Source organism: Enoplosus armatus, chromosome 4 (genome assembly GCF_043641665.1).
Source record: "Enoplosus armatus isolate fEnoArm2 chromosome 4, fEnoArm2.hap1, whole genome shotgun sequence".
In the NCBI taxonomy this organism is placed as follows: domain Eukaryota; kingdom Metazoa; phylum Chordata; class Actinopteri; order Centrarchiformes; family Enoplosidae; genus Enoplosus; species Enoplosus armatus.
The window spans coordinates 4,333,891-4,355,044 of NC_092183.1; the positions used below are offsets into that span (position 1 = coordinate 4,333,891).

General features: G+C 42.5%; 1 protein-coding gene across 1 annotated transcript in view; it reads left to right on the top strand.

Annotated features, from left to right (window-relative positions):
• Nucleotides 1-632: 632 nt before the first annotated feature.
• LOC139283927 (metal transporter CNNM4) overlaps nt 633-21,154 on the top strand; it is a 39,160-nt gene continuing 18,638 nt past the window's right edge. Inside the window, 4 exon segments of the mRNA XM_070904026.1 lie at nt 633-2,023; nt 17,612-17,755; nt 18,021-18,155; nt 20,537-20,706. Coding sequence (XP_070760127.1) covers nt 733-2,023; nt 17,612-17,755; nt 18,021-18,155; nt 20,537-20,706 — 1,740 coding nt within the window. The 5' untranslated portion in view covers nt 633-732.

The following is a 21,154-nucleotide window of genomic DNA, read 5'->3' on the forward strand; positions in this document are numbered from 1 at the left end:
AAACACTCAGCTGTTTTACAGCACTGTGTCCTGATCTGATCTCAGAAGAGGAACCAAGATGGAAACAACTTGACAGGCCTTTTGATTTATTTTTACGTAATTTATTTTAACATTAATGAGTAATGTCAAATAGACTAATTTAATCTTAGTAAATGTGGTATTTTGTACCATTGAAAACAAGTCTATGATAATACATCTTTTTTTAAATCCCATGTAAACCGACAATACAGGCCTGGATATTAATTTAAATAATAGTAATTACAATTAAAATGTATGTCTGGACTTTTACTAAAGATAACAAAAAGAAAAGAACATTCATTAATGCTGCCTGTATGTCAATGCAGCCCTCAAATCGTTCAGCTCTTATAAATAAAATATGGAAAATTCAAATAATGGAATAAAGTTCTAGTCTAGTCGACCTTAAAAGCAAAAAGATCAGTCGACCTTAAAAGTTAAAACTGAAGGGGCTCGGTCAAGTTTTTCGAGTGAGGTCACCAGCGCCGATTGGTTGCATTTTCGAGGTATGCGGGTATGCAAATGAGGGGGGGGGCGGGCTTGTGGAAACGAGTAGGTGACGTCAGTTCCCCGTTCACAGAGAGCGAAACAAACATGGCGATAGACTCGAGTGGACGGGGGTTTACGCTAACTTTATTCGTCTTTTCTTGTGTTTTTGCGGGCAGGCAGGCCGAGGCGGCGGTTTCGGAGTCACGGGGCGCCACTCGGATACTCGGTATGAGGCTGGAGAGGAGCGACACGCCGGCCGAGACCACCGAGAGAGGGGTTATTCAGGTGACCGAGGGCAGCGACACCCTCTTCAGGTTCTACGGGCTCCACTTGTTCCCAAACAGCTCGGGGCTTATCAGCTTCGCGGAACTTTACTCCAGTGATAAAGAGGATGATGCTTTCGGTGCAATCATGGTCCCCTTCAACAGGACTTGTCCCGAACTCACGAAGGATATAGCAGTGAAGGGGTTCATGGAGGTAAGCAACCAAAATACCTCCGGTGTGGTCAACCTCAGTATCAAGCAGCTCCGCAAGAGCGAGGCGGTGAAGGTGTTCGGCTTGTGCGTCCGCGACACCCATGAGAAGGACGAGACGTGGTACCTGCTGGACGATAAAGACGGCAGACTGCGGGTGGTGGAGGAGAAGAAGTCCCTGCTGCCCATCTGGCTGCAGGTGATCCTCATCTCCTTCCTGTTGGTGCTGTCCGGCATGTTCAGCGGGCTCAACCTGGGGCTGATGGCGCTGGACCCGATGGAGCTCCGCATCGTGCAGAGCTGCGGCACCGAGAAGGAGAAGAAATACGCGCGGAAGATCGAGCCCATCCGCAGGAAGGGCAACTACTTGCTGTGCTCGCTGCTCCTCGGAAACGTCCTGGTCAACACCACCCTCACCATCCTCCTGGACGACCTCACCAACTCCGGGATCGGCGCCGTGGTCGCCTCCACAGTCGGCATCGTTATTTTCGGCGAGATCGTCCCGCAGGCGCTGTGCTCCCGGCACGGTCTGGCAGTCGGGGCGAACACCATCCTCGTCACCAAGCTGTTCATGCTGTTAACTTTCCCCCTGTCGTGGCCCATCAGCAAGCTCCTCGACTGCGTCCTGGGCCAGGAGATCGGCACTGTGTACAACCGGGAGAAGCTGGTGGAGATGCTGAAAGTCACCGAGCCATACAATGACCTGGTGAAAGAGGAGCTGAACATGATCCAAGGCGCGCTGGAGCTCAGGACCAAAACAGTGGAGGATGTCATGACGCCGGTCAGCAACTGCTTCATGATCCACAGCGACGCCGTGTTGGACTTCAACACCATGTCCGAGATCATGGAGAGCGGATACACGAGGATACCCGTGTATGAGGACGAGCGCTCCAACATCGTGGACATCCTGTTCGTCAAGGACCTGGCCTTCGTTGACCCGGACGACTGCACCACGCTCAAGACCATCACCAAGTTCTACAACCATCCGGTCCACTTTGTCTTTCACGACACCAAGCTGGACTCCATGCTGGAGGAGTTCAAGAAAGGTTTGTGGAGTCAGGTGTAACTATCTTTCCTCCAAGATATATATGTGTGTGTGTGTGTGTGTGTGTGTGTGTGTGAAGCTTCAAATACAGGAGTGACAAACATGTTGACAACCCCATAGAGTAATCATGTAGTTAATTTGGATGAAGCTCATAGTATTTGGTTGTTTATGAAACCTTAAGAGGTTTTGGTTGAACCTGATGAGGCTAGTGTGTGTTGCATTTGCTGCTCCTCTTTCCTAGTAGGAGATTCCCGTGTTTGACAAGTGAATATTTAAACCTTTCCCTCCGTCAGATGACCTAATTTTGTAGTGATTGTGATGGGACGGATGCAGGCAATTCAGACGGCAGCGTGATAAGTGAGCTCAGTGAGCGGTCCGGCTGTGGTGTTGTGTGTTGCAAGGAGGTTGACCTTTGACCTCTTTGTGGAGCACACCAAGCAATACATGAAATTTGCATCTTGGGGGTCAGTGACGTATGGATTTATTCTTCTATATAGCAAGACCTCAAAATGTTTACTATTGTTGTGTTTCCTGGTAGATGTGCGATTAAATAATGTGTATTTATTCTACCAATACATGATTTTAATGTTGGTCTTTTTGCTGATGCTTGAGTGATGATGATGAGTGTCAGGGAGAAGTTCAGTGTCTTGCAATGAAACCGACAGGACACGGCTGTGGTTGCTATGCGCATTTTATTAGGAGACTGTCTCTGTCCGCCAGACTCCCTCTTTGTTTTGAGTATTTGATAACAACTGGTAGTATTTTCTCTGAGTGTAGGAAGTTGCCATCTTCATCATTTAATCATATTCAGCCTGTGGAAGAGAAGTTAGGTTTGTTTCTTACAGTTCAAAGTACTGAACAAAGTAAGGAAAACACAGTGTTGTTAATCTAAAGTGGTGTTTCTGACAAACATGACTCTGCTGAGAAGTGGTGTTGAGTCTTTGTCAGGAACCAAATGTCACCTCAGTCAGGTTTGTGATGGATGATATCAAAAACACTTCCCGGTTTTACTTCTCTCTCTCTCGCTTTGCTGCTTTTGTGCTTTCAACACACACATGCATGCAAGCACAAACACACACACATGTGCGCACTCCCTCTCTCAGGAGGAAGTACACACACTGACGCCATCCCCCGCAGGGATATATTTTTCCTTTCTCAGGCATCTCGTCTCAAGGTCACAGACAGTAGAGACACACACACTTGCTGTGTCTATAACTCAGCATAGTTAGGACAGTTAGACACTTTCTGTCTCTGTCCTGGCGTCAGTGTCCCACTGTTAGACGTAGAAATTAAGGTAAAATTTGACTGAACTTTGTTGGCAGTCTCCGTGTTTATGCCAGTGTGGCATAATGTGTCTCAACAGGAACTTACACTTAATTGCACTTATCTCGCTATAGATTGACTTTTGAGTTGCTGTAGCGGTGGTGCTCGGCGCCGCGTGACATTTGGCCAAGAAATGGCTCTGCGGCTCATCTCAGTAAAGGCTTGGCTGGTGAGGGGGGGGAAGGTTTGGCCACAAGCTGCAGTGCCCACACACACACACACACACACACACACACACACACAGACACACAGAAGTCCGGCTGTGAGGGAGTTGAAAACAATCTACATCGGCTCAAAGCTTGGCAGAGAGATTTACTATAAGTAGTTATGAGAATACACTCAGGTTGCCTCTCATTACTGGTGGACGATGTTTTCACATGACATGTTTGATTTGCCTTTTGCTGAAGTTAAAGTAGAGATCACTTGTAAAGGAACTGGATTATTGTGCTATTTAACCCAAGTTAAAAGATATTGCTTTGTTAACAACATTGTATGATTAATATGAATAGTCATATTCAAAGTAAGCTGAGTTGACGTCAGGTACTCCAGTTTTAGTTGCATTACTGACAGGTATTGTAGACACATTAACACTTTAATGGGAATAATAAAACTCGAGGGTTGTTGCTGCATTTTGCAAAGCTTTGGGCGATGCAGCTGCTTGATGACGTCCAGTCAAAATGGAGTGAGAGGTTGAATATTGTGGGAGAAGTCTGATGGTGTGACATTGTGTGTTGGAGGCATCGGTCGCCGTCAAACTTAAAATTAACCTGTTTAAACAGCATATAATCTCAGTTGGACCAGTGCAGTCCATCTAAATGTAGTCACTGTTTTAAAGGATGTTTTAAGTGTCACTTCATGAAAACTTTTGCACTCCTTTTTGTAAACACAGTGCGTCTGGTAGCTTAACAAATAGTGAGTACAGCCAGACACGGAGCCAGTACCATGTGGTCTATGTGAAGGTGCCTCCACTTCAAAGAGATCTGACAAGAACAACCTGTCATTTCAGGCAGCATGTATTATTTTAAGATTAAGCGTACTGACGTTTTCTCTGGAGCAGAGAGGACTATCTTTGATCCAACAGTGTAAAATGTACTTTATATAAAGCTTATAATGTGGGAGATTAGGAGGATGGCAAATGTCTAGAATCTTTAAATTAGTTTACCCTCCCAGAAACGATATGTTTGAGAGAGAGAGAGACTGCACAATGCATTTAGTTAAGAATTACAGGGTTGATATGTAACTGTGGTGAGCTGCTTGCACGTGAGAGCAGATCTTATCTATTTCCTGCCGTTCCTTTTCGATATAATCATCGAGCGTCTGGTAGATGTTTTTTCTGATACACAAGGGTTAGTGATTACTAACAGCCACTGTAACCAAACAGGCAAAGACAAGAACATTCACAGGAAATGTGACACTTTTTGATTGACAGATAGTCTTTCATGTAGCGCGAAAACACAGCGACGAGTACTTCACTCCAAGGAAGCTGGAAAACATTTTGGTAACGTGCAGGCTTGATCGGCTGCCGGCCCCCTGCCTCTTCTCTGACCCGACTCCCCGCTTACATCTCAAGTTCCTCTCACTCGCCGCTTGGCATCAGTTACCACGGTGATGGCATCCAACAGCGCCAGTGTGTGTACACAAGGTTTTTTTAGGCTGTGCTCTGCTAAATCAAATCTACTCTGTCAGCCCAAGATTTGCTTACTTTTGAGGCACACGTTCAGTTCTGAATGGAAAGAAACGTAAGTCATCAATACTGCATATTGTGACATTTCTCCTTCACTGTGTGTCAACACGATGTGACCTTTCACAAGGACTTTGAAGTGAGCATATTAGATGAGATTAAACTTTAATGGCATGTCATTGCAGGAAATAGTAACACAGCAGACTTCAAAGAAAATATGGAAGCTTTAACCGAAATGAAGTGTCTCAGTATCTTAGAGTCAGGCCACCACGAGCCTCCAGAACAGCTTCAGTGCTCCTTGTCACGTCTGTGGGAGATATTCCCTCATTTATAATATGCCATCTTTTATTTAATCAGGTAATATCATTGAGATCAAGATCTCTTTTGCAAGAGAGACTTGAGTACAGCAGACAGAAAGACTTAACAGAAGGACACCAGAGACAATCACAGACATCACGACATAGATTTGAAGAAAGTTTATATTATATCATTTGGTGTTATGGGGACGGTAGCATTTTATTCACACCGTTTTCATACTCAGCAAAGCATTGAGTGAGCCCTGGTGCAGGGAAACATCTACATTTAAGTTTCTTCGCTCTTTTATTCAGGTTTGTCCTTTTAATTGTCCCTCGTCTGTATTAATATAATAACGTGTGGATTAGAGAAAATAGTGGTACAAGCTGTAGAGCATACTGAAATTGTCACTGTCATTCCAGTTTTAATTAATGATAAAATATCGATAGCACCTCTCATGTACTCATTATTACACGTAGGGAGGTTTAAATTCACGCACACTGGACATCATCAGGCATAATTTAGAAAACACACAAACACAAGTGAACCGTGAATTCACTGGAGGCACTTTGCACTCTGTCAACAGACTGTCACATGCTGTACCCTCAAGTAGGGAGTTATATTAGCCTACATTTTAGCCTCAGAGGCTCTGCCCTTAAATAAGGACCGGTATAGGAGCAAGAAAACAAGACATTTGAATATTTCAACAGGCTTACTTTACTTTTCTCTGACATTTTATGGACCAAACGATGGCTGCCTTGTTCCGTTGTTGTTCCTTGCACTTGAAATGAACCAGCTTGTATTTTGTTTGTGGTTGTCGGGACCATCTGCATTGTCTGCTGTTTATCAGTGTTTGGGCACTTATCTGGCCACCCCACCCAGCCTTTATGTGTGCCACGGTTTAATGACCGTTTGTTTGTCTGTTAGGTAGCAGTGTATCTCAAAAACTCCAGTGGATTTAGGTTTTTTTAAAAGGAACTACTATAGAAACAGTTAGTGGATTAATTGACAAAGTAATCATTCTCTAGCTTCTTAAATGTGAAGACTTGCTGCCTTTTTCTCTTTTTTGTGACTGTAAATTAAATAGCTTTTGGGTTTTGGACTGACTGTCTCTGTCAGTCCAAATCTCTGGAAAAAGCCAGTACTGTAAGTGGACTGTAATATATCAATTTATATATGTATATATTTTCTAATTAACTTATATATATATATATTTTCTCAATAACAGATGACCCAATCAAGTTTTTTTCATTTTAATATTAGGTTGAGTTCGATCCGATCGATATTTACCTAAATGTTGATCAAATCCCGGTCCAAAACTATTATGTTTATGAGCTTAAATTACAGATATGATAGTTTAACTGCGAGAGAGAAGAAGTATCGCTGTTCGTGTTGCGGGAACAACAAAAAACACGATTGTACAGAGTTAATCGGTTGTTACAGAGTGGAGCATCTTCCCTCCCAAATAATCTTGGGCTGAGTACAGACATCGGCTTACAGAAAGAACTTTAACAAGACATCAACCAAGTGTTATCGTGGCCTGCCATCGACTCAGAATGAATGTTAATTGGTGACACCTGATCGGATCTGCCGCCGGCGACGTTTGTCATTTTAAGCGGCTGAATGTTTGGTAGTCTGCTCTGTGCTAATGAGAGAGAGGAGAGATGACAGATTTGTTAGTGTTGGAGTTCAGTGAATCCATGTATTTTGCCAACCGTGGTGTCCGTGGTCACTCTCGCAGTACTGTAGAGTCCGGCTGTGTACGGTGAGTTGAACAACACACCGCAGTAAAGAAAGGATCTCGAGTTTATTTCTTTATTTAATCAATGTGTTAACTGTTCACTTTGTCAAACACACACTTAAACACACCTCTGCTCCCATTCTTAATGACACTGATCTTTTGACACTCCCGGCCTGCAGAAACACACACACCTATACATGCACAGCAATACATCACAACACCTTTACTCACTACATTCCTCCCCTCAGCCTGAACTCTTAATCTAATCTAAAACTAATCCCAACCTTTAACCCAAATCCTAACTGTGAACCTGACCCTTTAAGAAGCACTAAGCAATGTTTACTTTGCCTGAACGCAGAGTTTTACAACTTTGAGTAAAAGATTACCCAATCTCAGCCCGATTAGGCCGTCACAGGGCAGACCTGAACCTCCACTCCTCCTTTTGTACAATGGGCGTGTCCCTCCATCTCTACCTCCTATTATCCAGTGTCTCTGCGTCTCTGCCCATCTGTCCTTGTCCTCCTGTTTTTTTTGTTTTGACTGTCTAGGAAAGAGCAGTTCCAGTCATTCTCTGCAGCGACTGAATGCGGTGAAATACTAATAGTCTTTAATGCGGCAAGAAAAAACTCACAGTTTTGTAGAAAGCAGTTATCAGGTTATGTAACAACGTCTGTGTTCACATTAGAGCTGGAGGTGTGCCAGTAAAGTGAAAACATGGGAGGACTTGCAAAACGAGAATCTTCCAGATAACCGAACATTCTGGAGACAGTCATATCCCTCCTAAATTATTCACTAAAAGCTGTTTATGAATACATTTGAAGCAGAAAATAGGCCATGCAGTTGTGGCGTCATGCTTTGTTTTAGCAATTTTTAAGGGTTGAGGAGTTTTTGAGAGGACTTTTCGGCTCTTATCCACTCTCTTTGGATCAGTGCGTACAAAATTCTTCTTTTCTCCATCACTTATGGCATAGATCTGACATTTCGTAATCAGTGTGTGAATCATAAAAAGCTCCACGTACTCCCATTTTTGACCCGAAACTCATCAAATTTGTGGTTCAAAGTCAGATCTGAACACTTGGACTGGAATCTGTCTACGCTTTGTTGAGGAACACATCAGCAGAGATGGAGAAGTGTAGAAATCTCTTTGTCTTTTCAACGTCAGCTTAAGTGTTGCATCCTTGAATAGAAATGAAACATCATTCAAATTAAGCATCAGTTACAAAGTGGCTCTGTCTAACATACACGCACTTCGATGTGTTTCTTAAGATGAAGAAGATTTTGTGTCTTCTTCTTCATGTAGGGGTCATGACGGGTTCCTGTCAAACAAAGTTAGCAACAGTAATGCTTGAAGGGTTCGCAGAACTAGCTGCAGGTTTGCACTTTCGTCCAGCTTTTCACAAACCTGTGAGCTCATGTTTTATTTGCTCTGGTCCCCCTCCTGTCCCCCGGTCGGGCCAATCACAAGCGTTTATCTAATACGGGGCAGGTTTGATACGACGACTGTACAGAGGAGCACAGTTGAGGCCTTTTTGTAAACAACCAAGATGGCTGCCACTGATGTGGAACGTTCTGTTGAATCAGCTGTCGCGTCAGTGTTAAACAAACTGGATGGTATATTTTCTCTAAATGGAGAACAAACAACTGCACTTTAAGCCCGTGTTGATAAGAAAGATGTGTTCGCTGTACTTTGGTAAAAGTTTAATTTACGCTTTGCTGCTCTGATTGGTTGTTGCGCGGCATTTTGGTCTGCGTCCATTGATAACGCCCCTTGAAAATTGAAAATGACCTATTATAAAGACTCAGTGTAGACCGGCTGTATATGAAAAGTGACCTTAGATAACTTCTGTTATGATTCGGCGCTATATTAATACAACTGAATTGAACACCTACCTACCAACTCACCGTCCAGCTGGCTGTCGTCTACTGGCATTTTTCTGCAGGTAGTGCAGATAGTGTGTGTGTCTGTCAACAAATATGTGACCTTCTATTTTTAAGAGACAACCCCTCAGGTGTTCTGCTGAGTCACAGAGTAAACACACACACACACACACACACACACTCTTGTCAGCTGACTTCCCTGTCTGTTTTGCTCTGATTTAATTGGTGGAAGATCTTAGCTTAGAAAGTAGCTTAATTTAAAAGACAGAAAGTTCTTTTAAACGGGTTCAGTCCCAGCTAAGAAAATGTATTCTTACATTGTCTGTTGCTATTTTTGGGCTATAAAGCAGATTTTTGCCACTTTTTTATATTGGGGTCCTGATAAATCATGAAAGTCCTAAATTGTTTAAGGCAGAGTATTAAAAAAACATTAAATAGACTGATTGATAATGAGATGAATTGATTGTCACACAGTCTTCCTCAGCAGATGGAGTTACAGACTTCAGCAAAAGTTAATTCTTTACCTCGGGAACAGTAGTTGTCAAAGCAATCTCACCATAATTCTATAAAAATTATCACTTTATTACACCACAATAATCATTTGCAGCCCTATATGCATCAGTGCTCTGCGAAGTGTGGACTGACACCAAACTTTGGTGGAGCTGGATTTGACAATCCCTCATCAAGACTCATACAATCAGCAGCTAGAAATCAGTAGCAGCCAGTTTTCTCTCTGATTCCCTCTGCATTCTTATCAGCCGCCGGCTGCCTTTCTCTCTCTTCCTGTCTTGCCATTGTAGCTTGAATTGCTGACGGTGCAGCGGCAGTCCTCTCAACTTCAACTTAGTGTGTATGTTTTCTGTGTGTCACACCAACACTTCCAGACTGTGTGCCATAATGATATCAGTCAGCATGAAGAAAGAGCAGCTCAGCAGAAATGACTTGATGTCTCAAACACAAGCACACACGGCTGTCTTGTCTGTTTGTTTGAACTGAGGTTTTGCTTCATGTCACATTGCATAATACTGAGCCTAAAATAAACTTAGTAGTGGGATTGCTCTCATTTTAAAATGGGTTTGGAAGAGCTGATCGGACTGGAGGCATTTTAGTTTTAGATTATATTGGCTTATTGGAAACAGGGCTGAGTATCATGTGCCATCACCAGAAAGACACTCTATAAATACTTACCTCAATATTAACGCATATTCTGCAAAAACCTACAGTCTTAACACACACAGCTTCATTTAACTACTCTATCTACAACTAACTAATTATATTCATCACTGACTAATGTGACGACTATAACACTCAATCAATCGTTTGTTCTAAGAAATGTCCCACAAATGGGAAAAATACCCATTATAATTTCCCATGTTTACATATAACAAAACTAGAGCTGCAACGGATTGTCAATGAATCAATTTGTCCATCAAAAGAAAATTACTTGGTAACTATATTAACAGTTCATTAATCATTAAAGTTGTTTTTTTCAAGCATTCTCTGGTTCGCTGCTTCACTGTTTTATATTATTGTAAACTGAATATCTTAAGGTTTTTGGATCGTATATCAGACTTAATAAGACATTTGAAGAAGTCCCCCTGGCCTCTGGGAAACTTTGATGGACATTTCTATAGACTAAACTATTAACCAGTTAATCGTCAGTTGCTATAATAACTTCCCAGAGTTGTAAAATCCTGATTCAAAGGTGAGTGGGCTTCATGGTTTACGTTTCGTCTCCTCACTGAGACTCTTTGGCAGCACCTCGACACGAACGAACCCCCTTGGATTTTCTTTTTTATGCAGTGCTATTGTACGTCTGAATACAGCCTAAAACTTAACAAAAGAGGTGAGCATGTCGTGGAGTAGTTTTGTTTCTACTATCTACAATCTGCTAAGCAAAATAGAACCGATTCAGCCGTTACTTCACTGCCCTTTAAGATCAGAGTAGGTCTATCTGCTTGGGGCTCCAGTTTTAGCTGGAAAAACAGGTTAAAAGAGCTTGACCTGTCCCACACAACAAGCCTTTGTGTGTGTATGGACTGTATTTACCCAAGTGTGTGTGTATGAGCACATGCATATTTGCAGCCATGCATTTTTGTTTCATCCCCTCGCAGCGTGCATGTTTTGCCATCGGTGGTCAGTGCTGCTGATATGTGGCCGGCCGGTTGTGTTTTGTGCGTGGGTGGTATGCGTGAGGCATTCCTTTCCCATACAGACTCATCGCTCTCCCCCTCGTCCTTTTGTCGCCGATGTTTCGTGTCAACAAACAGGCCGGCTCGCAGGATGGTGACGGAAGAGCCAGAGGGCAGAGAAACAGACTGGGAGGTCACCTGACCTGCTGGGAGTATCTGAACAGTGACAGACCGATTCACTTCAATTAATGAGGAAATGAAACTGAGCAAAGTAAACGCATCTAGTGGAACGGACTCCACACACAAATGAGATTGCGTCAAACTAAAACCAGTACATCATCCAGAAAACGGAACCCAGAAATGTTGAAGACTATATGTGTGGAAAGGTGTTGTTCATTAGCTTGTTCATGTTGTGTAATGTTCAGGCAGAGACAGAGAAGTGGCAGCCTGTCGCTCAGCGGGGTTTAGTGTTTGTGACAAAGGTCGATGTGTTTCTCGGTTCCTGTTTTGGCAAATTGTTCTTCTCTCTCTGCTCACGTAGTTTCATTTGTCTTTGATTTGGAGAAAATCTGTGCTGCAGTGATCATAAAAAACAAATTCTTCAGAATTCCAGCGTCTCAATTGTCCTGGTTTGCAGCATATCTTTGTATTATATGATGGTGAACTGAGTATCTTTGGTAGTTTGATGACTTTGACTTTGATGACTTTGTATTTTGATGGACATTTTTCCACAGTTATCTGACATTTTATAGACCAGATGATCAATCGATTCTCAATCAGATTAGCTAATAATGAAAATAATCCTTAGTTGCAGCTCTAGATAGATTGACAGATGGATTTAGACTTTATAAATCCAAATGGGAAATTGGGCTGTTAATGAACAGTTGAGATAGGGACAAAGAAAATACAATAAAATACATCATCTTGCATTGGTGCAACAAGATGCTGCATTGCATAGTTTAGAATACAACTGACTGTAAATTAAATACTGTAAATATTATTTTTCTCATTTGTAGTCCCAGTATCTGTATTCAGTCTGAAATGACCTGACTTCATCAGTGTTCAGCAGACAGAGCAGCATTCATTAACAGCAGGATCGGTGGTTCGATCCCCGGCTCGCTCCTGATGGTTAAGCCGTCTCCTTGCACGGTAGCTCGCTGCCATTTATGTGCGGATATGTCTGTGAATGGGTGAATGAAAACCACATTGTAAAATGCTTAGGATAAAAGTGCTATTTAAATGCAGTCCATTTTAAATTGATGTCCCTGTTTTGACTTTCAAATTCACCTCAAGTCAAATTTAAAGCTGGAAAACACACACACACACACACACGCACACGCACACGCATGTAACAACAAGCTAAGTTGAGAGCAGTTGATAAAGGGTTAATACACTAAAGAAGGTTGAATATGAAAAAGTGAGTCCTCGTGAGTGACTTCAGAGGTGACCGGTTTAAACATTTTACAAAGTCAAGGAGCACCGACGGCGATCCCTGTCACCTCAGCTCACAGCCTGCAGAAAGGATGAGCGATGGAGCGATGGAGGGATGGATTTTTACCAAAAAACACTCTCCCGTCACGTCACATTCTCAGTTTGATAAGTGACAGCTGTTTGTGTTTCTGTGTGAGCCTGAGGTGAGTGTGCCGCGCTGAAACACGCATCCCGGCTGAAAATCAGCAGCTACAGACACACAGGAGATGGGTGACTTTGTGGGTTTTTTAATTGTAGACTCAGCTGACACAGGTCAGACGCTGAACGCATGAAGCAGCCTGTATTTGGCTGAACTTCCTTGTACACTGTGTATGAGTGTGTGGGTGTGTGTGTGCTCTGAAGGAGTCAATAGACGCTCAAGTGACTCTCCAGTATCTGGGGGTAAGTATGTCCCCTGGGGTCCTACTTCCTCTGAAATATTGACTCAGCACCACAGGGAGAGGTCACACACACACACACACACACACACACACACACACACACACGCAGAGTGCCTTTTCCATTACATGATGTCTCTATTTTCGTTGCTACAGTGATCTTGTGTGGAATGAACAACGATCAGCTAATGAATGTACCCGGATGCTTTCTTACTGTGGGACACTGTTGACTTTCCATCCCGGCACCTTACACGTCCCATGAAATGACATCATCCCTCCCTTATGTGATGTAATTCCTGATGAAACAGGATTTTGGGGCAGGAGATTCATTTTAACTGAAAATCAATGGCCTGTTGGTTATTAAGAGAAGGGCAGTCTGATTTGATGGGAGGGTCAGAAAGACAGAATTGTTCATAAATGTACGATTACTTTATTGTGTGTTAAAACCTAGCCCGAGCATCGGCACACGTCAACACTCCTGAAAACTTGATCACATTTACTCCATGGACCTCGACTGCTACGTCTGTCTGTGCGATGCATCTGGTGTGTGTGCTACAGGTGTCGGGTTGTCACGTGTCAAGTGACGCAATGCTGCACGGCACATCCCGAGGGTGTCGCACCCAAGGGCGTTTCTGAGGATGCATTGATTTGACCAGGAAGTTCAAGTACCTATTTCATGCAGTCAAGTTCAAGGCACTTGCATAACAGTTGACACGTGTGGCCATCCAGGTGCTACTGCTTGTCACCATGAATAAGGCTCACAATTAAAGATGTCCCATGTTTACAATCCTTTAACATTGCGTATCCGCTGATGCCAAGTCAGATCCAAAACTTGTATTTAACCAAATGACAGAGCTACCCATGAGATACAACAGAGCTGAATTCATCCCATGAGACGTTTTTGTCACAGAGATGCTCAGTGAAGCCTACATAGTAAAAAAATAATTATATCCTTAGTAGCAGCATATATGCCATGTTGATTACACATTACACAAATACAGAAGGTTTGTGATTCAAAAAGATTAGATTATTGGTGTGATATGATGAGAATGTGACTCCTGATATCGACATGAAGCGATCGGCTGTTTTTATTAGAGAAGACATATCACTCCGCTGGACTATAAAAACACTCTGATTGTCTGACTGTTGGTGTCACAGCGTGGAGCTTCTTTCCTCGCAAACAATCTTTGGCTTACAGACGCACATCAAGTTACTCATGGACTTGACGTTAATTAGTGACAGCTGATATGAACCGCTACCTGTGTTTGTTAACTGCTCTTTGCTTATAAGAAAGAAAGGGGAGAGATAATAGATTTGTTGGCTGCCTGCACATTTCACCAATCTGGTTGTGACATGCACCGGCGCAGCCAAGTTATTTTTGGCATTACCACACTCTAATTTTCACTGGCATAACAAAATGCTGGCGCTGTAGAGCTCAGCTGTTGCAAAGGAGAGCAGCTTTGCAACTCCAGCATGCAGAGGTGGACAAAACACAGAAGAGTACTGGTTTATTTGAACCAGTTATGATGCATTAAAATCTGCCCCGATACCCACTTAGGATTGACTTAGGACATCTCTAGTCACAACACGTAACATTGTGCTCAATGGAGATAGAGTTAATAGGCAGTGGCAATCTCTTTCACCGATGATTTTTGACAATCTGGTGTCAGTATGTGTTTTCCTCCTGGTCCTGCCTCGTGTGGTGGTTTTGAAGTCCATGACTAAGTTCACATTAGCTACGCCTGCAGCAAATGGTCACTGGATATTAAATATGGATGAAAACAGTGTCGTGGGGGGGGCTCGAGCTCCTTCTCTCTTCGTGTTGAAGTGTCCTGGAGCAAGAAGCTGAAGAACCCCATGTTGCTCCTTATGTAAATGTAGTCAGTTTGCCATGTTGGGTTTGAACGATGAGTTGATTAATCGATTAGTTGATCAAATTGTAGAAGTCATTCATTTAGTAAAAACACCAAACTTTTGCTGTTCACTGGCTGGTTCGCTTCTCATCAGTTTCTTATAAATATTACACATTTTTGTCTTTATGTCAGACAAAATAAGGCACTTGAAAACATCCGTTGGTGCTCGGGAACTTGTGAAATGCACTTCTGAACAGATTCTGACCTTATAAATGAACTTAGAATGAAAATAATCCATCAGCCCTCACGCCGTGATAAGAACTGCTTGGACTGTTTGTAACTTGTTATTTGGCCAACGATGAATGTCCAGCCTCGCCGCTTCCTCTCGAGACACCAGCGTCCAGACTAAATATACAGTAGATCTCACGTAGTGACGTCGCAGACTCCCACAGTAAAGCCGGCCTTGTGGGAAATGGATTCCTCAAAGTCCCTCTGCTCTATTCATGTAGTAAAACCAAGCAAGGTCAGAGCTGAGAATGTGTGGAGTGTGTTTGTGTCATCGTGCCAGCAGCGCCCACTTTTCCAGAACATGCAGGCGGAGGACATCAAGGACACACCAACACAAAGACGAAACACGTATAGCCTTTGGTCTTCTTTTAATTGCTGGTCATAGGAGCTCTTTGTAAATCCCATTGATCTGCTGCTGTCTTTTTGGAAACAGTCGATGGACCTTTCTGATCCTCTCGTTTTATCCTTCATCATGACTTGATAGCTTGTGGATTTGGGGGGAATGAGAATAACAAGTGCCCCCCCCCCATATTTTGGTCTCAAATCATCTCACTCGCCCTCAGCCGGCCTGCTGTTCAAATCCAAATCTCTTAATGGTGCGTGTGTCAGAGAGAGGGTAGTTTAAACCAGTTTCTTGCCTGTGTGTTTGTCTGGGTGGAGGGGAGGGAATGACCCACCTGGGGACCAAACCCCCAGATATCCTCTGAGTGCTTCTCTCTGGCAACACCGTTAATAATTCAGGGCATCGTCGGGGGCCGACTCTGCACTTGTTTGGAGTCTGTAGCCGGCCAGCGTCCATCTGCGCTTTTGAACAGTTTGTCATTCGAAGACTTCGGCAGGGTGTGTGTCTTTATGGACATGTGTGTTTTTGTGTTGTACAGTAACGCTCGTGGCCAAAGTCCAGACCCAACCCCAGCTGTAAGCAACCTGTACACATTAACCGGCTATTTGTGGTGCAAGCAGAGGGAGTGGGCAGATGGGTTACTGCTAGAACAGAGCTGTGGCGTGGCAATTTCGCAATTCGACTCTGACAATGAGGGTCGAGACAGTATTGTCACACATTATTAATGCTCAGAGATATGGTGCACAAGACAAAGGTTAGCTCGCAGTGTGCACCCACATGAGAAACTGTTCACTCTGCTTTATACCCTCCTTATACATCCTTATCTGGGTTCTTTTAAATGATATTGTGGCGACTTGATACCCTCTTGTATGCTATCAGCCTTGGTCTTTTCCAACAGTTAGCAGCTAGCAAACTCCTTACTCACATTCACATGAATCTTTTGTTACATTTGTAAGCAGTCAGGCTAAGTTTCACTTAATTAAAGGTTACATGGCCTAATATTCAGAATGGACAGACATAGTGGAAATTACACATGATTACATGTGCTGTAACAGTATTCTAACATGTGCAATACATGTAATATGTTTAATTTCCCTCACAGCTGCTATCGGATAGTAATCCATCATGATATGATTGTTTATCAGGTGGGCACACCTGGCCGAATTCACGAGTCCTGCGACCTGTGGCTCTAACCAGGAGCCGTGATATGATTCAACAGTACTTGTACAAATATACACCACAATAACAATAAATAGATAGCAGAGAGATGGTAATCAATGATATTCTGACTACCGTCAGGGCTTTCTAACAGCTGCTCAAAGATTGTGAACTTTTTAATCAGGAGCATTAAGGCTCATCATGTTGTATGCTGTTTTATTTTGAGGACGTGGAGACGATGTTGACAGCTCTCAAAAGCACCTAAGGAAAAGCTTTTAGTACATTTCTAATGTTGATATCATCATTACATTTTCACTTTCTTATCTAGCTCCACTTTGATCCCTTTGGCTTTATGTAAGATGCTCTGTATAATTTCCCCCCGGGGATCAATAAAGTATTTCTGAAGATTAGTGGTGGCTCAGTGTTGGTGCCATTGGAGGTGCTATTTACCGGGAGCTAAATCAAACCATCCAGCTTCACCTGGGTCTTTATCTGTTCGTAGAAAGAGACACTGGAACAGGACTTAACAGCAACAAATATCTATAACCACAGTTCACAGTGCTAATACTAGAATAGAGATGTAATGGCAACATTTGAAGGTCTGTGTGGTTTTTATTGTTTAAACTGAATGTTTCTCCACAGATTGCACTGTATGTTTTCACAAGGTCTAACAAACACAGTTGAATGCATTCCCTATCTTATGAAACATTTGCAAAAACCTTTAAAAGAAAGAAAGAAACCTTTGAACATTGTGAATGCTGCATTGTAGAAGTAAGCGGATAAAGTCCTCAATCACAGTTTATAGCTTTTTTTTAAATTAATATATGTATATCGTGCTATATAAAATTGAATGGATAATCAATCCAGAAACAGTTTATGGCTAAAATAACCAGGTTACTCAAATGAATTACTTTACAAATCAAGATGTTTCTGCAACCCTGTTTCTTGTGCACTTGATTGGGGAGGCTGCAAGGAACGGATGGATTGATCAGCTGAAAATCCCATGAATGATTCTCTTTCTTCCACTCAGGAAAATCCCACCTGGCCATTGTCCAGAAGGTGAACAACGAGGGGGAGGGAGACCCGTTCTACGAGGTGCTGGGGTTGGTCACCCTTGAGGACGTGATCGAGGAGATAATTAAATCAGAGATTCTGGATGAATCGGACCTTTACAGTGAGTTCGGCTTTGCTTTTGTTTGTCACTTGATTTACCGCCAAGCTTGTCTTTACTGTCAGTGCAGCTGAGGCTATTTTCCCTAGTTTTAGTTACTTATTATTTAAATATTATTCATATCTAAATTTGACATTGGTTTACAAGAACAAGCAATAAGCGGCTCCCGTTGTTGCTTTACAAGATGATTTTTTTTTACCTTTTTGATCTTTTAAGTGTACGTTTTCAAACAAATAAATTTGTCTGCTCTGTGTGTGTCTCTTCTCAGCTGATAACCGCAACAGGAAAAAGGTGGCGCCCAATAAGAATAAGAGAGATTTCTCTGCCTTCAAACATGAGAGCGAATCAAAAGTGAAGGTCTCTCCTCAGCTGCTGCTGGCCGCCCATCGCTTCCTGGCTACAGGTGGGGAATTGGACTGATGCAAGCATGCACACACAGACAAACACAGTCACAATATTTGTTATTATATTAAAGCACAGCCAGTAGATAATTTATAACTTGTAAGCCTGTTGTCTTGGATATGTAGCCACAACATGATTCTCCTCAGGATGTCAGGACGTGATGGATTCTGTCATCTTTCCGTCTGACAAGCAAGGCAGGTCCATACATGCAGGGTGGAGGTTTAAATGTGTTTATTTACTCGGAAGATCTATTTAAGACCCGAGCAGTATGTCCGCCTGAGCTTACCACCACAAGAAGACTCTGGACTCTGGCCAGCTGGACGTGATGCTTCGCCACTGCTGCAAATCACTTGAGAACGTGTTGCAATGTGTCTGGTTAGCGAGCGATAGCTGATGTGCTCTGCCAGAAGCAGTTAGCACTAGCCGCTGCTAGCATGACGTAGCACTCTCTCGTCTCACAGACACTGTGGTGCAGGAGCATGCCGGAGTCTGCCTCTGCAGGCATAACGTCAGCGTCTGCTGACTTTGTTTCTGTTTTCTTTGTCAGGATGTTGGTTTCATTTTTCTGTCTTGGTTCATTACACAGAAATTAGATATTTCATTTTTCTAGAGGTTCGGGTTTCATTCCAGGAAGTTACTGTTTCCCTGTTTCTTTTCGGTTCTTGTTCACATCGATGATCATCACCCAGCTCTTTTTAGATTGTGTCTGATCTCCGTTGCCTTTGAGATCTGACATGGGATATCTGGAGTGTCACTGATCTGTATTTCACACAGGGAAAGTCAGGGAATATGTGCATTATGACACTGTCATGTAATACTTCGTTACATAAAGTGAGTGTTTTGCAGCAGTAAGCTCCGTCAGTCTGTAGATTTCTTTTTTGAGAGCTGGAAAAAAACAAACCAGGAAGGAACACTTTTTTATTTTTTTTTCAGAGCAGCAGAAGCTTTTTTTTGAGTAAACCAGATGAACTTGTCGACCTAATACGTAAACCAGAGTGAAAGGAGTTTGTTTGCCTTTCAGATGATTAATGCCAACATTGGTCATATATGCCTCACCTCTCACTGTGTATTGCATTGAGTTTTGTTTGCAGGGTGAACTGTTTCTTTGTTCTCGGTTTGGGTGGGGTTGAGGGCACTTATGGTTGAGCTGTGATTGCAACAGGTCGGCCTACGACAGTTGAAAAATGCATGTAAAACAAATACTTTACACCAGTTACAGATACAATACATATCAATCAACATCACTGTTAATGGCCCAGTGTTATCTAGAAGGCCGATTGGCACCCGTTCGCTGGTGGTATTGATGCTAAATTTTAAAGAATATAATTACTTTTTTAGGGTTGCAACTAATGATTATTTTCATTATTTTGATTATTTAATGTCAAAAGTAGTGAAGACATTTCTCAGAGCTCAAGGCAACGTCTTCAAATGGCTTTTTTGTGCCACCAATCATCCAAAATCCAAAGGCAATTAGTGCACAATGATATAAAACTGCTAATCCTTACAGTCTGGGAAAACCACTGAATCAGTAAATGGAAATAGTTCAGCTAATATATGAATCGAGGAATTGTTTTAGCTTTACAACTTTTCATTCAACCGTTATTTGTCTGACCAACAGTCCAAAACTCAAAGATATTCATTTTACTATCATGTGTAACGTAGAAAAGCATCAAATCCTCACGTTTAAGAAGCTGGAACCAGCAAATGTTTGGCTTAAGTAATCAGTCAATTATCAAAATATTTGCCGATACGATCAATGAATGCTCAAACACTACTGTACTGTAAAAAAAAAAGAATCCTTCTCGCACACTTAAGCAAGCCACAATATAATTCAATGTATTTTCATAAGCCTGACGAAGAGCTGATCTTCAACCAAATGCGTTTAGAGGCTCTAATTGATAATTCATGTGATGTACATTCGCATCACTTAACACACAAGATGCTTTGATGTACTTTTTAATTCTACTTGATCACTTGACACTTGATTCTTGTAATCCTTTTAATTATGGCTATAAATATGTTACGCTCCCTTGTTAAGTATAGTTGTAGAACAGGTGTACTTGGCACACCAGTTTATGTAATTGTTTGTCGTGTTGTACTACAGACAAAAGCATGAATGACTAATTTGATAAGCACCTGGATCAGTGATGTCAGCAGATTGGTTCACTGTAAGGAAGTATCTCACTACTCAGATCTGTTGTGGAAAAAATATGTTGGTGCATCTCTAGGATTTGTAGTAGTTTGATACTGTTATGTGTATTCGACTGTGTCAATGTCCAGAAATGTATAATGGCCCTTCCTGTGTTGTGTGGCAGTAAAAAAAGAAAGTCTTAATTAATGCCCTAAAACTCTCTCTCATCTCTTCCTCCTCTCTTCCTGCAGAGGTGAACTTGTTCAGCCAGTCTCAGATCTCAGACAAGGTGCTGCTGCGAATCCTGCGCCATCCTGACGTGATCCAGGAGATCAAGTTCAACGAAAATGACAAGCGCTCGCCTCATCACTACGTCTACCAGAGGGGCAAGCCCGTCGACTACTTCGTTCTCATCCTGCAGGTATGCAGTGATTTTGGGAAGAGAGGGGGTGAAGCGTGACTGCTTGTTGCTTCAGTGTGGGTGAAACGGCAGGAGTCTGATCTCTAAAAGCAGATCGAAAGGAGATCGGGCTCTTTTAAAATCTTCTCTCTTCACAAACTTCCAAACTGACTCCCACACTCTCGTGTATACGCCAACACATGTGCAAAGTAGGAGAATATCTAGTTTTACTTCAGCTCTCTGATAACTCACTCTTACATAGTCTCTGTTTCTATAGTCAATAGTTTGTATTTTTCTTTGTTTTGTTGTTTCTTGGGTGTTGAATGTACCTCGTTTGAGTTTGAAAGTTCATTCTTGCCCCTGGAAATAGCAGCTGACAAAGTAATCTGAACACAGGGTCCGTTTAGTAGCTGTTCTGGAGCTTTTGATCGTGTCACATGATCTTCATCTGCAGATGGAGTTTGCCCAG